The sequence below is a fragment of the Ovis canadensis genome, chromosome 17 (genome assembly GCF_042477335.2).
Source record: "Ovis canadensis isolate MfBH-ARS-UI-01 breed Bighorn chromosome 17, ARS-UI_OviCan_v2, whole genome shotgun sequence".
Taxonomy (NCBI): Eukaryota; Metazoa; Chordata; class Mammalia; order Artiodactyla; family Bovidae; genus Ovis; species Ovis canadensis.
In genome coordinates, this window is record NC_091261.1 from 14,489,930 (window position 1) to 14,503,809 (window position 13,880).

Genomic DNA, 13,880 nt, shown 5'->3' on the forward strand with positions numbered 1-13,880 from the left:
AAATACTCAGCTACACCAGGGACCCACATAAGGACTGAGCAAAAACTCAGTTTCCAGTCAAGCGACGTCCTCGCCATGTGACATGCTTATTACTCCCTCTCCAGAGTACTTGTGCAAGACCTCATGAGGGCCCAGAGGTGCAAGAATTTCAGAGAAATCCTTTTATATAGGTAAGGTCAATATCACAGAAATTGGGTTATCTGCTAAAAACATGAAGCCAGCTTAATAAGACTTAAAAAAAAAAATGTTTGCTTTTCCTTTATTAAAATTTCCTTTGCTGAGGAATTTTAAGAGAATTATAAATTCTGGGGTCTCAAGCTTTACAGTTTTCTACAGAGGTCTGAGTCAATTGTTGTTTCTTCATACACATGAATCTAAATAATCAAATTAAAATGATTTATAGGCTCACATGAACCCCGGGCTCCCGCTGCATTAGTTAATTGGAAAAAGCTGCTATGTATACTTAACTCCTAGAATATAAAAATAGAGAGCCACATATATTATGAAAAGACACTTGAAACATAAATCAGTGCGGCCCGTATGCTATGAGTCTAGATTGTCAGCATTCTTTTTTCTGTTTAAAGATGACATCCTACCAGGTCAGGGCAAGCTTTGGTAAGCTGGAATTCACTGGTTGTGAAATTAATCATCTGCATATCGGTGCCAAACCTATAGAGAAAAAAAAAACATTTAAACAGTATTCCGATCACCAGGAAAGAACATATGTGTGCATATATACACACAAGTAAACGTGTGTGTTTGTGTGTGTACATCCAGTTCGCCCTGACCTGCCATCCCTGTGCCCGCCCCCCACAGGACCTGGCACGTTGTAAGGGCACAGTAAATACGCGGAACGAACAATGTTGGCAGCACAGAATGTAAAGACTCCTATGGTGACAAAAGCCCCCCATGCAAAGCAGTCCTCTTCCTCCAGATGGTTCAAAGCTGTGGAAGCTGACAGGAGTGCCTCTCAACCAAGGACAATGCCATCTCCCAGAGGCCATCTGGCCACACCCGGAGACACTTCTGATTGCCCTGGCTGGTGAAGTCCTACCGGAATCTACCAGGTGGAAGCTAGGGATGCTGCTCAACAACCTCCAAAGCACCAAGCACACCTCCTCTCTCATCCAACAGTCAGTGTCCGAAACAGCAGCAGCAGCGCTGAAGCTGAGACACGGGGGAGGAGGCGTCACTAAGCCAGAAGAGGAAGTGTTCTAAGTGAGACCATGACTGTGGCACAAAGACAAGGCTAACAGACACAGCTTCTGATCTCACCTTGTATCACAACACTAGGCTAAAATATACTAAACCACCACTAAACTCACTGCTTGCACTGCCCAGCAGTCACTGCTTTCAATCCTAAATTTTAGGAGTATACGTGAAAAATCATGGCGGGAAAGCTTCCCTGATAAGAAAAGAATAGTCTGTTGGGCCCTGAACCTGACACAGTAACACTGGAGAGCCACACGATGCGTGGGACTGGCACGCGCCACCGGGTCTGCACGGAGGGCCGGGGGTCGACGTCACAGGCTGAGCCCACGCACGTCCATGCACAGAACCGGGGAAATGCAAAGGACACTGGACAGTCGCTAACAGTTGCGGTCTTAACAGGACAGGCCCTCAACTCCTCCCAGCAACCACCCCCGCCCTGTGAGAGGTCTGCACCGGCTGGGCGTTACCATTTGTGCAGCAGGCGTGCAGCGGCCTCGGGCTTTGGGTACAAAGAGACGGGCAGGAGCTGCAGGGAGACTGGCCAGGAGGAGGGGTTCTTCACCACGAAGTACTTCACCTAGAGGTGTGGGAAGGAGAGTCAGTTCCGGAGAAAGCACCACCCCTGAGATGCAGCTGCAAAGACTCATCACCTGCATCTCACCAGGAACCATCACCTAGGCAATTTCCAGGAACGGTCTAGAGAATCAACGGCCTGCATGCGTCATAACAGCCGCACAACGTGAGGCGGAGGAGCTGCAGAAGACGGAAGGAGACGCAGGCCACCGGGCCAGGCAAGGAGAGGCCCTGGGCTGGACGCTGTGAAGTGCGCATGTGAGTGGGATAAGTGGAAACCTTTGTACAGAGACTGCAGATCAGGCGAAACTGTTGTGCTTAATGCTTACGTTTTCTGGTTTTGATAGTTAGACTCTGATATGCAAGAAGATGTCTTGTTCTTAAGAAATTCACCTGGAAGTGGAGTCAGAGCATCACGTCCGACACTCTCACACGGCTCATAAAAAGACATGTGTGGACAGAAAGGGGAAACATCAAGCCAAGTATGGCAAATGTTAAAAATACATGTATCTGCATGAAGGGCAACTGGGAGTTCTTGGTACTGCTCTTGAAACTCTTCAAGTTGAACTTTTCAAAATAAAATGCTTTTAAAAAGCAGTCTTGGGATGTCTTCCCTAAGAAGCTCCATGAGTACCTGAGGAAGTATAAATTATTACTCAGACCACAGTGGCCTGGCTCTCAGGTAAGGAGACTTTCCAGGTAAAACCTCAAGGCTGGTGGCACTGCCTTTGTTCTGCCCTCCTCCGCCATCAGCTCAGGAGAAGCTTCCACACAGGAAGGGAGCCGAGGATGCAAAAAGCGACAGAGGACGCTCCCTTCCGAGCTGCAAACGCGCTTGCTTCTACTGAAGCCTGCGTCAGCCCCGACCCCCTCCGTGGCTACAGCTGAGTACTGGCTTAGCTGGTGGATTCTGAGCTGAATACGGGCTTCGTAACATGCATCTGCTTAAAGCATTTCAGTCTGTTCTTGAGTTTATTCCTCCTTTTGTTCTTCTGACACCTCCCTCCTAGAAGCGCTGAACGGCATACACGTGTCACTTAAATTCCAACTTCGATTCTGGAACCGTATCTCAAGGTGGAAATACTCAGTTAACGTAAAAACTCAAGCGCCGAGGTGTCATGGACGAAGAAATGAGAAGACGTGGGAGCCTCACCATGCTGTTCCTCAGGGCGGTGGCACTGAAGTTCAACACGAGGCCAGGCTCAGGGACCAAACGAGGCAGGAAGACAGCAAAAGGCTCCGACTCCTTGGGTTTCTTTGAATGGGCAAACCGAGTCACTCCTAAAACAGTCCTTCTGTGAAATTCGTAAAGAAAGAAATTATGGGAAATAATTTTGACATATAAACAAGAAATCACTAAATATCACTCCAACTAAAACGAACAAGAGGCTCTTGGAAAAACACGGCTTATTCAGGGGATGTGTGTGTACTCAGTCACTCAGGCGTGTCCAGCTCTTTGTGTGGCCCCATGGACTGTGGCCCGCCAGGCTCCTCTGTCCATGGGATTTCCCAGGCGACAATACTGGAGTGGGTTGCCATGCCCTCCTCCATCTTCCAGACCCAGGGATCAAACCTGCCTCCCCTGTATTGCAGGTAGATTCTTCACCACGGAGCCCCCTGGGAAGCCTGTTCAGGGTATGGGGGAGGCAAAGCACAAGATGATCTTGGAACACCCCATCTTACTAGAAAGCAAGGAAGTGCTCAAAGAACGATGGGTACGCACCAAAGACCCAAAAGCTAGCCTCGGCGGGCTCCCATCAGCCTAATCTGGGACAAACTGACATCAAAAATAATAATGACGCTAATGATGGTAACGAGCGAAGAATTCATAGTGATGCTCCAGAGAGTGTAGAGTGAACAGAATAATTAGCAATATCACCATTTTTGCAGCCATCAATTCAATAACTGATCCCAGGCAATGATTATCAGTGGGCGCCAAAATCCTACGGTGAAACATTCTCAGCGAACAGGAAATGTGTACAGACTCAAACTACCAGAGCACATATTATTTATTCATTGTAAAAGGAAAACCATAGGCTACAATGGAGAGGGTCAAATGATTCAACCAAACGACGTCAATAATGGGACAGATTGATATTTATGTCCCTCCTCAGGTGACGCAATGATAAGGACACAGGAGCAACCAAGTCATGAGTACTCTTCCCCAAAATGTTTAACAGGAATGTAAACCTGAAGAAGCGATCCCAAAAAATCCAGAGTGTTGAATGTGCCCTAAGACAGCTGGCTATGACGCTCTGAAACATCACACTATGAAAGATGAGGAAAGGGGGGCACTAAAGAAAAGTAAGGGAACATGATGACTAAATACGAGGCATGCTCCTTGGATGCATCCTGGATTTTAAAAAAGGAAGACAGCTATAATGGACATTCTGGGGTCAACGAGGGGCTTTCCTGGGTTCAGATGGTAAAGAATCCGCATGCAACGTGGGAGATCTGGGTTCAGATCCGCATGCATCGCAGGAAGATCGCTTGGAGAAAGGAAGAGCTATCCCCTCCAGTATTCTTGCGGAGAATTCCATGGACTGAGGAACTTGGCAAGCTCCAGTCCACGGGGTTGCTAAGAGCTGGACCTGACTAAGCGACTAACACTTTCACTTTCACACGAGGGAAATGTGAGTCTGGGCAGTTTATTAATTCAAATAACCCCATCAGTGTTAAGTTCCTTGGGTATGTAATGACGGTGAAGTTACATGCAGGAGAATGTTCCTTAGGAAAGAAAGTCTTCCCTAATAAAGCGCTAAGGGCTGAAGCGTCCTGGTATCTACAGCTTCCTTTCAAAGGACTCAGCAAAAAGGAAGTGTGTGTACGCGGGCATACAGACGCAGGTGGAGAGAGAGAAAACAGCAAAAGTGGTAAGATGCAAACATCTGGTGAGTCCGAATTAGGAATATTTGAGTGCTCATCATACTATACTTTTCAACCCTTCTGAGGTTTGAAATTTGTCAAAATACAGGCTGGATATTAAACACTCACTATTGAAATTTCAGCAAAGATTATGTTCAAGTGTCCCCTCCGCCCCACAGTGCGGAATATAAAAAACAAACAGAGGTGGAAAACATACTTGCAGACGTCCCTGTGTTTTAATTTCTTCCATCTTTCATACAATGTATTTGCAAGTTCGGAATCCACATCCCAGGTAGACCGATCCAGAGAAAGGCTCCCTTCCCAGTTAGGATTTTCTACAAGTTAGATCAGACTTACTGTTTAGATGCACAGGAAACACAGTTCACTTAGTAAATAAAGCCAAGGGTTGAGGGCTAAAACTTCTCAAACCCAGAGGACAGTAAAATGGTCAGTGACTCCTGTCCGCTGACTGCTCTGCTCCAGGTTCTTCTAACTCAATGGTAAATGAGATATCAAATCAAAGGAACATGTATAAAACAAAACTGAATCGAATTATGTGAAGGTAATAACATAAAAGACACATGGCTCATGAATACCGCCTGAAACAAGGGAAAAATCTTACTCAGACCATGTTCAACAGCTGCAAACCTAGAAGGCTAAACTGCGCCAGGAAGCGCTAGTCGTCTCTGAGCTGGGTTACCGGTCAGGGCCAGTGCGCAATCAGGCGGCAATCCTCAGAAACGAGGGCTGCGAGCAGGGCTCAGCCTAGCGGCGCCTGTTTACACTCAAACGGGTCCCTGTCTGCTGGCCTGCCCTGCCTTGTCTGTGCTAGAAGACAAGGGTGGAAAAGTGGGAGTCATCCAAAGGAAACCTCTGTGCTAGAACGCTCTCCTTGGGCTATATATTTTAATAAGTCAACAGGCAGCAAGGAAACTTGGAACAGCTTTCTCTATCGACACCTTGGCCTCCAGTCTCACACAACAACGAGTGCTCCCTATAAGATGCTTATACTCTCTTCAAAGACAATTCCAAATTATTTTTTTTTTTTTTTTACTAACTTCTAGTCAGCCCTTTTATAAAAGAATCAGAGTCCAATTGTTCCTGGAGACAAGGTTGCTATTATGATCAAACATCGTGTTTGAAAAAGTCCCTTACAGAAGTGCAAGTTAAGACGTAAGGGGGTATTAATTACACAGGTACCTCAGACGGTTCTGGAGGATTCTTAATAATTTCAAGTCATTTGGTTAATGATCATGCTCTTAAAGAACAGAATATGATGCAATGATGTTAAAGGACTAATTATTCCATCTACAAATGTGAATCTTCCTCACTACTTCCCACCCCACCCAACACTAGAGGTCTACAGAAAGCCTAAGGGCAGAATACTTACCTGCTTTTGATTTTCCCATGAAATAATGCATGCCACAATGTGCTATCACTTCAAAACCCAGACTCCCTTCCTAGATTGAAAAGTAATATATGAATAACTTAAAACACAACACTAAACACAAAAATCCTAACGCACTCAAACTCATAGCACACATGGGCCTCTACCTCCGCAAACTTCCCTTTAACCAGAAGCCAAACAACTAGGAAGTGATTTCTTGGCCTTCTTTCTCCTTGATTGAGAGCTCTGACTGTCTCTCGCAGCAGGGTCACTACAATGGATTCTGTGCAATAATCAACACCCACAGTGACACCCCCAGGGCCCTACAGACACCAAGCTGCCTTCTAAATTAAAGATTAACTTAGTCTCAGGATATTCTCAGTAGGGTTTCTAAAACACTGTATTCTAATCCATCATAACTCCTAAGCTATTCAGGACATTTAAATGAATGTTCCACTTCCTAAGTTGGGAAAGCACGGATCACCTCTTCCATACTCCTGCAGCCTGCCTGCTCCCTCCCAGTCACTCTTCTCATATGCAGCCCTTGATGGAAAAAGGAAATATCTAAGAAACCTCCCCTGCTCAAAATATGGATTAATAAAATTAACCTCACATTTTGTTTACCATACTTTTAGAAGCCCTATCTTTAAGGTTTTAGCAAAACATGAGGCAATTCTATCTATGAAACACCAACGCTAGTGAGAAAAATCATAAAGATGGTTGTATGAATGTCTCATAGTGAAAAATTAGAACCCAGCATTATACAGAAGAGCTTGGATCAAAAAGAAGCAATAACAGTAACTAAATGAAAAGAAATAAACATTAAGAAAAAATGAGACATGTTTAAGGTAAGATCTAAATTAAATACAATATACAAAGACTTTAGAAAGTATTTGCTTAATCGCGAATCCTTTCAGGCTTTAGATTATGGCCCACTAGGAAATAAAAGGATTATGAGCAGCTGAGAGTCACTTACCAGAGGTCTAAATAAAGCATTTAACAATTTAGTTTATTTGAAGTCACTGCAAATACGTACTAATGGCACAAATGTGTTTACGATAGCAAGCACATAGTCCTTGCTCATTTTGGACATAGGTGAAAATGAGATCTATCGACTTGTAATACCTTATTTCACTTGAAAATTACTTCATGTATTACTTTACAAAAAATAGAAGCTGTTTTCAAATAGATTTCCATATGAAACAATTTAAGACTGGCCTGGTAATACCCATTAATTTCTTAGACAGCCTTAGAAAATATGAGGTCAACTCCATCAACAAAATCCAAGCACCATAAGGTAAGCTAAGGAGAAGAAATAGTAGTTATTACAAAAGTTATAAATCATAGCATATGTAAACAATACCTTGGTGGGCGCTGAGTAAATCTGAAGAGGTATTGCAAAAGCAGCACCTATGTTTGTAGTCAAAAATACATGGGTGAATACATTTAGGGCACTGTCTGTAACAGCAAGTTTCAAAGAAAATATTTTCCAACAGCCTGGAGGTAGAAATAAAGGGCCAGTGAAATTCAGAATCTAAAAAGAAAAGAAGTAAGAGAAATTACTTTCCTAACTAATGCTAATTATGATTAAAATCATCATACTGTGTGATACTAAAGTTCTTCTACACTTTGAGAAATAAAATGTTACTCAATTATTTCCAGTCAAATACCTACATTTTTCTATAAATAATGTGTCATTTAATATTTAACATGCACTTGTTTTTAAATTTCACAAAAGTAATCTTGACATGTTCATAGCCGGTATTTTACCAAAACCTACTATTTTATCATGAAGAGGCTTATTTTTACTAAATGTAATCTTCTTAGGATAGATTATAATTTATAATATTTTTAAATAATGGTAGTAACAAACATCTCTAATGGGATGTATCCTGGTCCCTTTGAGCTCCTTGAACAATAGTTTGAAAAAAATAAAGAGAGCCTAAAAGTAATTCTGAAAATGTTAAAAGAAACATACTTGCTTTAAAATTTGTAAGTGAAAGATTTTATAAATAATTAATTTCATAGTATTTGACCTTAAACAAAGCTTAAAATAGGCTAAAACTTAAATAAAAATACCATATGTACCTTTATAATGTGCTTGGTCTCCTTGGAAACAAACACATCATTTAATACAACACCACGGTCAAAATGGTTGAGGTACCACATGGACCAAAGCCCTGAAGTATTCTCGTGATTCTCTATGTGAAACTGGGTGGCAGAAGGGTCCATTCGAAAATACCTGCGAACACAGGACAGTCACAACATCAGTCCCATGTATGCAGACAACCGTAAGGGCGAGAATGAGCCTCTAACTCCAACAGAACGGTCGCATAGAACCCTAACCTAATCTAAAAAAATTCACAGTCGTTGCATAAAAGCATCACAGAATGAATGTCAGCGCCTTCTTCAGCCTTCCTGCCCACAAGCGGAGCATCTGAAGGCCCAAGGGTGCAGTGTGGCAGCACCAGGACAGCTCACAGAGGCCACCAGGCAGAAACCAGACCCCGAAGGTAACTCAGAAACGTGGCGGGAATATGCTTTCCTCCTTCCACACACGGCTGCCTGGCCCGGATCCCATCCACCACCTCCATCATTCAGCTTCCCCTTTCCCATCCTGCAAACACCCTTTCACAGCCTTCTAGCATTGCTAACTCTGCAAGAGTCCAGAGAGAGAATCACACAAGTTATCACTTCCTTGTTAAAGTCACCTCCGGGCTACGGCAGGGCAGGGAAGCAAACAATTCCAGGGAAAGAGGAATGAAACCCACCCTTGAACCACAGGGGAGGAGAGGCACGCTTTTAGTGTCGGAGAGTCTTTTTTCTTTCTGTCTTCTCTTACCCCACTCTCACAGGACGGAGCTGTTGGGAGGCAGGAGGAAATAAATGTGAAGAATCAGTATCTCTTCTTTCATTTGCCCAAATGAAAATAACTGTTTTATCTATAACATTTTAATCACTTCACATTTTTGTCTCCATTAAAATCGTGCATGAGATATAAATGGTAAAATCCTTTCTTGAACACTATCTTTCTTCCTTACTGGCTGGTTGTCAGTTACCCAGAACATGGTACTACCCCCCTCTTTGCTAAACCAACCTCTCATTTCTTCTTTTGGAGGAAACGAGAGTCAACGCTTTGTGGCTCTCCTTTAGTAAAGAAAGATCTTAAGAGGCAAGATTGAAGGCAGGAGGAGAAGGGGACGGCAGAGGATGAGATGGCTGGATGGCATCACTGACTCAATGGACATGAGTTTGAGTAGAGGCCTGGCCTGCTGCAGTCCATGGGGTCGCAAAGAGTCGGACACAACTGAGCGACTGAACTGAACTGAACTAACAGGTAAGTCCTTGGATCTGCAGAGACGACAAAAGTGAAGAGTCAAGCCCACTAGGGTGGGTGAAGAGATGCGTGTGGAGGTGTAAGCCAGACATGAACAGGTGGACCCAAGATCACGAGGAGCCACAGCCAAAGCGGGACCTCGCTGCCAAAATCCACTGCTGAATCGTCACTCACTCAATGTGCTCCTTGAGCCAGGTCAGGACACCGTCCCACTGGTACTGAATTCTTAACTCTGATACTAACACCTGACTTTTTTTCTTGCTGTGTGTTAATATACGTTCCCCTCCTAAAATTCAAACACTAACAAAAAGATGTGAAAATAAACGTCTACCTTTCCCTAGACAAGAGAAACAACTGGCAGCAGACTCCAGGCATCCGTCCAGGGCTCTAACACACGCACACACACACACAGGGCCCTTAGAGAACCACCCTGCCGAGACTGCACACTCCAGGCACCCGTCCAGGGCTCTAACACACGCACACACACACACACAAGGGCCCCTTAGAGAACCACCCTGCCGAGACTGCAGACTCCAGGCACCCGTCCAGGGTTCTAACACACACACACACACACACACACACACACACAAGGGCCCCTTAGAGAACCACCCTGCTGAGACTGCAGACTCCAGGCACCCGTCCAGGGTTCTAACACACACACACACACACACACAGGGCCCCTTAGAGAACCACCCTGCCGAGACTGCAGACTCCAGGCATCCGTCCAGTGCTGTAACACACACACACACACACACACACACACACACAGGGCCCCTTGAACACACGCACACACACAGGGCCCCTTAGAGAACCACCCTGCCGACAGTGCAGACTCCAGGCACCCGTCCAGGGCTCTAACACACACACACACACACACACACACACACACACACACACACACGGCCCTTAGAGAACCACCCTGCCCACACTGCCAGGGCTCTAACACACACACACACACACACACACACACACACACACACGGCCCTTAGAGAACCACCCTGCCCACACTGCATCCCTGTGTATGACTCTTAATACCTACAGAGGCCGAGGTCCCACCCCCATGCAGATGAATTACAATTTAACCAATCTCCTGTTCTGTTGCCACAAACAGTGCATATTTCTGTTAGTACAATTCTGAATATACACAAGTGTATATCTCATGAAGACACACTCCCAGGAAAAGCTCGGAGAAGCAGAGTTCAGGATCAGAGAGCATACATGCACATCTTAAGTGTTCAGAGAAAGGACCAATTTCCTCTCCTAAATAGCATGTATCAAATTATACTCATGTCAAAAAAATCAGTGTTGTTTTCCTTCTAGTCACTACTAACACAGAATACTAACAATCTCTAATCTGCACAGACCCAAGTCCTAAGTTATACCTCACTTACTGCTTTGAATTAACATTCCTTTCAATATAAGTGAGTCGGGTCTTGTTTTCCTATATTTAAAATGCATTTCACTCCTTTGCAGAAACCTCCTGAACTGTAAGTGAGACTGAGGACAGGACTGGGTTGGACACTCACTAGGTATCCTGCACTGCATCCTACACAAAGAAACCAAACTGGGGGTGCACAACCCTACCTGTAAAAGCAGTGCGTCCCTCACACGTGTACAACCCGGCCTTTCAAACCACCAACTGAGTTATGATCTGTAAACTCAAAACCCTACTCACGTGGCATCATAAGAGCGGCACAGCACTGTTGCTTCCATCAGGCCACCTCTTAGAACTGCTGAGGCTGTGGAACTGAAAGGAAGCCCAAGCGCCTAGGCTGTAGCTGAGCCGTCGCAGAAAGAACTAGAACCATAGCGACTAAACGACGAAAACAAGACAGCCTCCAACATTTTAAAAATCTGTACCTTTGCAGGTAAAAGAAGCAATTTTTGTAAAGTTGGTTTTGGAAGTAGGTAGGAGTACTGGTTCAAACTGCAGGGACAGGACATCTCTCTGGGAGAAATGACGCACATCCTGTAACAAAAACAATCCACAATACTGCTCTTAGCGGGGTGGAGGCTGATCCACGTGGAATCAACCCTGTTAAAATGGCTGAGTAGCTCAGGATGGCATAGAGATTGTTCAGTAGCAGGGGTAATGACACATGCTATTCTGTAACAGCACGAAGGGGTGCTGACAACCTTCATCCAAATATGGGCTCAAGCAAGGGAAAACGGGTTTCAATGGAAGCAAAAGATAACAGAGACAAGCGTTCTCTCAAAAGTCCTCATGTTCTCTAATTAAATATACACTTGTAAGTTTAAAGTATACTTTACACAAGTATTTAAAATTACCTGTATCCATATAAGGCTGTTTCCTGAATGTAATATATACATATTCACTGCTGAATCATCTGTTCAAAAGAATCAAAGTAATGAGATTAAAACAAAGGGCCATCTCATTCTCACTACTAGTTAAAACATCACCTAGCACAATTCTCTTAAAAAATGCAATTCATCTTCCAACATGAAAATTGAAATGAGGAGCTGTTTTCTGGTGGGTATTCTTCGAAGTCACAAGAAAAAGGACTCTGGCAAAAAGACTGACCTGTCAACACAGGCTCTCTAATGATGGACTGCTAATAGAAAAAGTCTGCGTGTAGGGTCACACTCCTGCTCCCTAGATGAAACTAACCAACTGGACAGCTTCCAAGAAAGCTGTCTCCTACTGATCAGACAGCTCCTCACTTCCTTACTTGACAACCACACTTGGGAAAAATAAAAGCCTGGACCTCAGGATGCAGGCTTCCCTTTAATCCTCACCAACAGAAACGCTGCCCATGCTGCAGGAATCTTCCCTGCACTCAAGTCCACCTGGCCATCCTGGGAACCGGCAGAAACTCGGAACCCCAGGACGAGAAGGCTCTCCTGCCGACCCCTGACTGCTGTAATCAGTTCTGAGGACAGGAAAGTAAACTGTGTTTGGTCAACAATTAAGGCCAATGTAAAACTGTATTTCGGTACCAGAACAGTGTTGATAACCAATGGCAAAGCTGACAAGGTAAAATTCATGGATCCTAGGTCCTCTACAAAATCTCTTAGAAACTTAAACTGATAAACAAGGTTATTCTTGCTAAGTAGGATGCACAGTTTCAAAGGTAAAATCCATAGACGGGAACACTGTAATTCACACTACTCTGACTTGTCAGGCATCCAGGATCAAGCCATACCAGGCACATACCATCAACTATGAAAAATACAAGCAGGATGACCTGGTCAACTGAGCTTCTGCAAGTCATAAAACAGAACCAAGACACAAGACGTAAAATACTGCATAAATGTTTATATGAGACTGCGGTGCCCATTTAATTTGTTCACCGTCTTCAAAACGTCAAGAAAATTATTTCTCGGGAAAACACAGAATGGTCTGCTGTTGCCACTTAATTTACTTTAAAAAATAATACACCCTTACTAGCAGATGCAGACTGAAAACTAGTCACTACTGCAGGGTTTCAATAACAAAAGCAAAATCTCCTTGTCTTGGATCACAGCAATGCAATCTGCGATCTCTCAGTAAATGAAATGATTCAGAAAGACGATGCAGGTGAATCAAAATATATTTCAACAGAAAAGTTTACAGATTCTGCCATACCTGAGCTCTCAGATTTATCTGTAGCTACATAAATAATAGAGAGATGATCTAACAAATCTTGCGTGTTTTCTTCAAATTCTTTGGAGGTGTTTTCCATTGTTACGATTATGCTCATCTGTAGCCGTAAAACGTCATCCGATTCCACATAACAGCTCTGAGATCGGAGGGATGGGAAAAAAGGGAAAACTCGAGAAATCAACTTAATTTTTTTATTTCAAATCTTAGGGGGGAAAAGCACTTGGGGGAAAAGCATATGCACTTCTGCAAATAAACACGCTGTTTTATTTTTTATTTCTAAACAAAGAGGCAGGAAGGAAACACTGAATTTTTAATTTTACCTTTAGTTGCTGGCACACTTTATTATGTAAACTGCATTCCAGTTGCACCTGCAAGAGGCTGGAATTAGTGGTTTCCGCCTAAAAGAAGAAAAAGGAGGGAAAGAAATTACAAGGAAGCAAAAGTCTCAATCTACTATCAGTAGTAAACAATCTATCACTTCATCAGAAATTAGATTTCTTCATTCATTTTATTCATTCAACATGTACTTGAGCCTCTGCTAAATGTTAGGCAAAATTCTATTTGCTGGGAATACAACAGTGAATAAAACAGAAAAATCTCTTCTGTCACTGAGCTCACATCTAATGGAAATCACAAGCTCTCCCATGGGCAACATGAAAATTCCTGTTATGGCAATAAGCAGATAAAAATGTTCTAAAGATACACAGGAACACTGTTGCTTGGCATTTCTTATATTTTTTTTTAACATTCTGCTCCAACATAGGCGCCTGCTCTTATTTAAAAGTAGGTTCACTCTGTTCAGTTCAGTTCATGCTCGGTCATGTCCGACTCTTTGCGACCCCATGGACTGTAGCACGCCAGGCTTCCCTGTCCATCACCAACTCCCAGAGCCTACTCAAACT

The 13,880-nt window shown here is 43.7% G+C and overlaps 1 protein-coding gene across 6 annotated transcripts in view; it reads right to left on the reverse strand.

The window, feature by feature from the left end:
- The window catches only part of TMEM131L (transmembrane 131 like), a 174,517-nt gene that overhangs the window by 40,521 nt on the left and 120,116 nt on the right, over positions 1 to 13,880 (reverse strand). For all 6 annotated transcript variants that reach the window (XM_069557298.1, XM_069557297.1, XM_069557296.1 and 3 more), the window contains 12 exons: positions 13,299 to 13,376; positions 12,961 to 13,114; positions 11,664 to 11,722; positions 11,235 to 11,343; positions 8,809 to 8,899; positions 8,126 to 8,279; positions 7,401 to 7,571; positions 6,041 to 6,110; positions 4,868 to 4,985; positions 2,939 to 3,080; positions 1,680 to 1,789; positions 597 to 669 (listed from right to left, as the gene is read on the reverse strand). In XM_069557298.1, the coding sequence (XP_069413399.1) occupies positions 597 to 669; positions 1,680 to 1,789; positions 2,939 to 3,080; positions 4,868 to 4,985; positions 6,041 to 6,110; positions 7,401 to 7,571; positions 8,126 to 8,279; positions 8,809 to 8,899; positions 11,235 to 11,343; positions 11,664 to 11,722; positions 12,961 to 13,114; positions 13,299 to 13,376 (1,329 nt within the window). The remainder of the gene's footprint in view (positions 1 to 596; positions 670 to 1,679; positions 1,790 to 2,938; positions 3,081 to 4,867; positions 4,986 to 6,040; positions 6,111 to 7,400; positions 7,572 to 8,125; positions 8,280 to 8,808; positions 8,900 to 11,234; positions 11,344 to 11,663; positions 11,723 to 12,960; positions 13,115 to 13,298; positions 13,377 to 13,880) is intronic.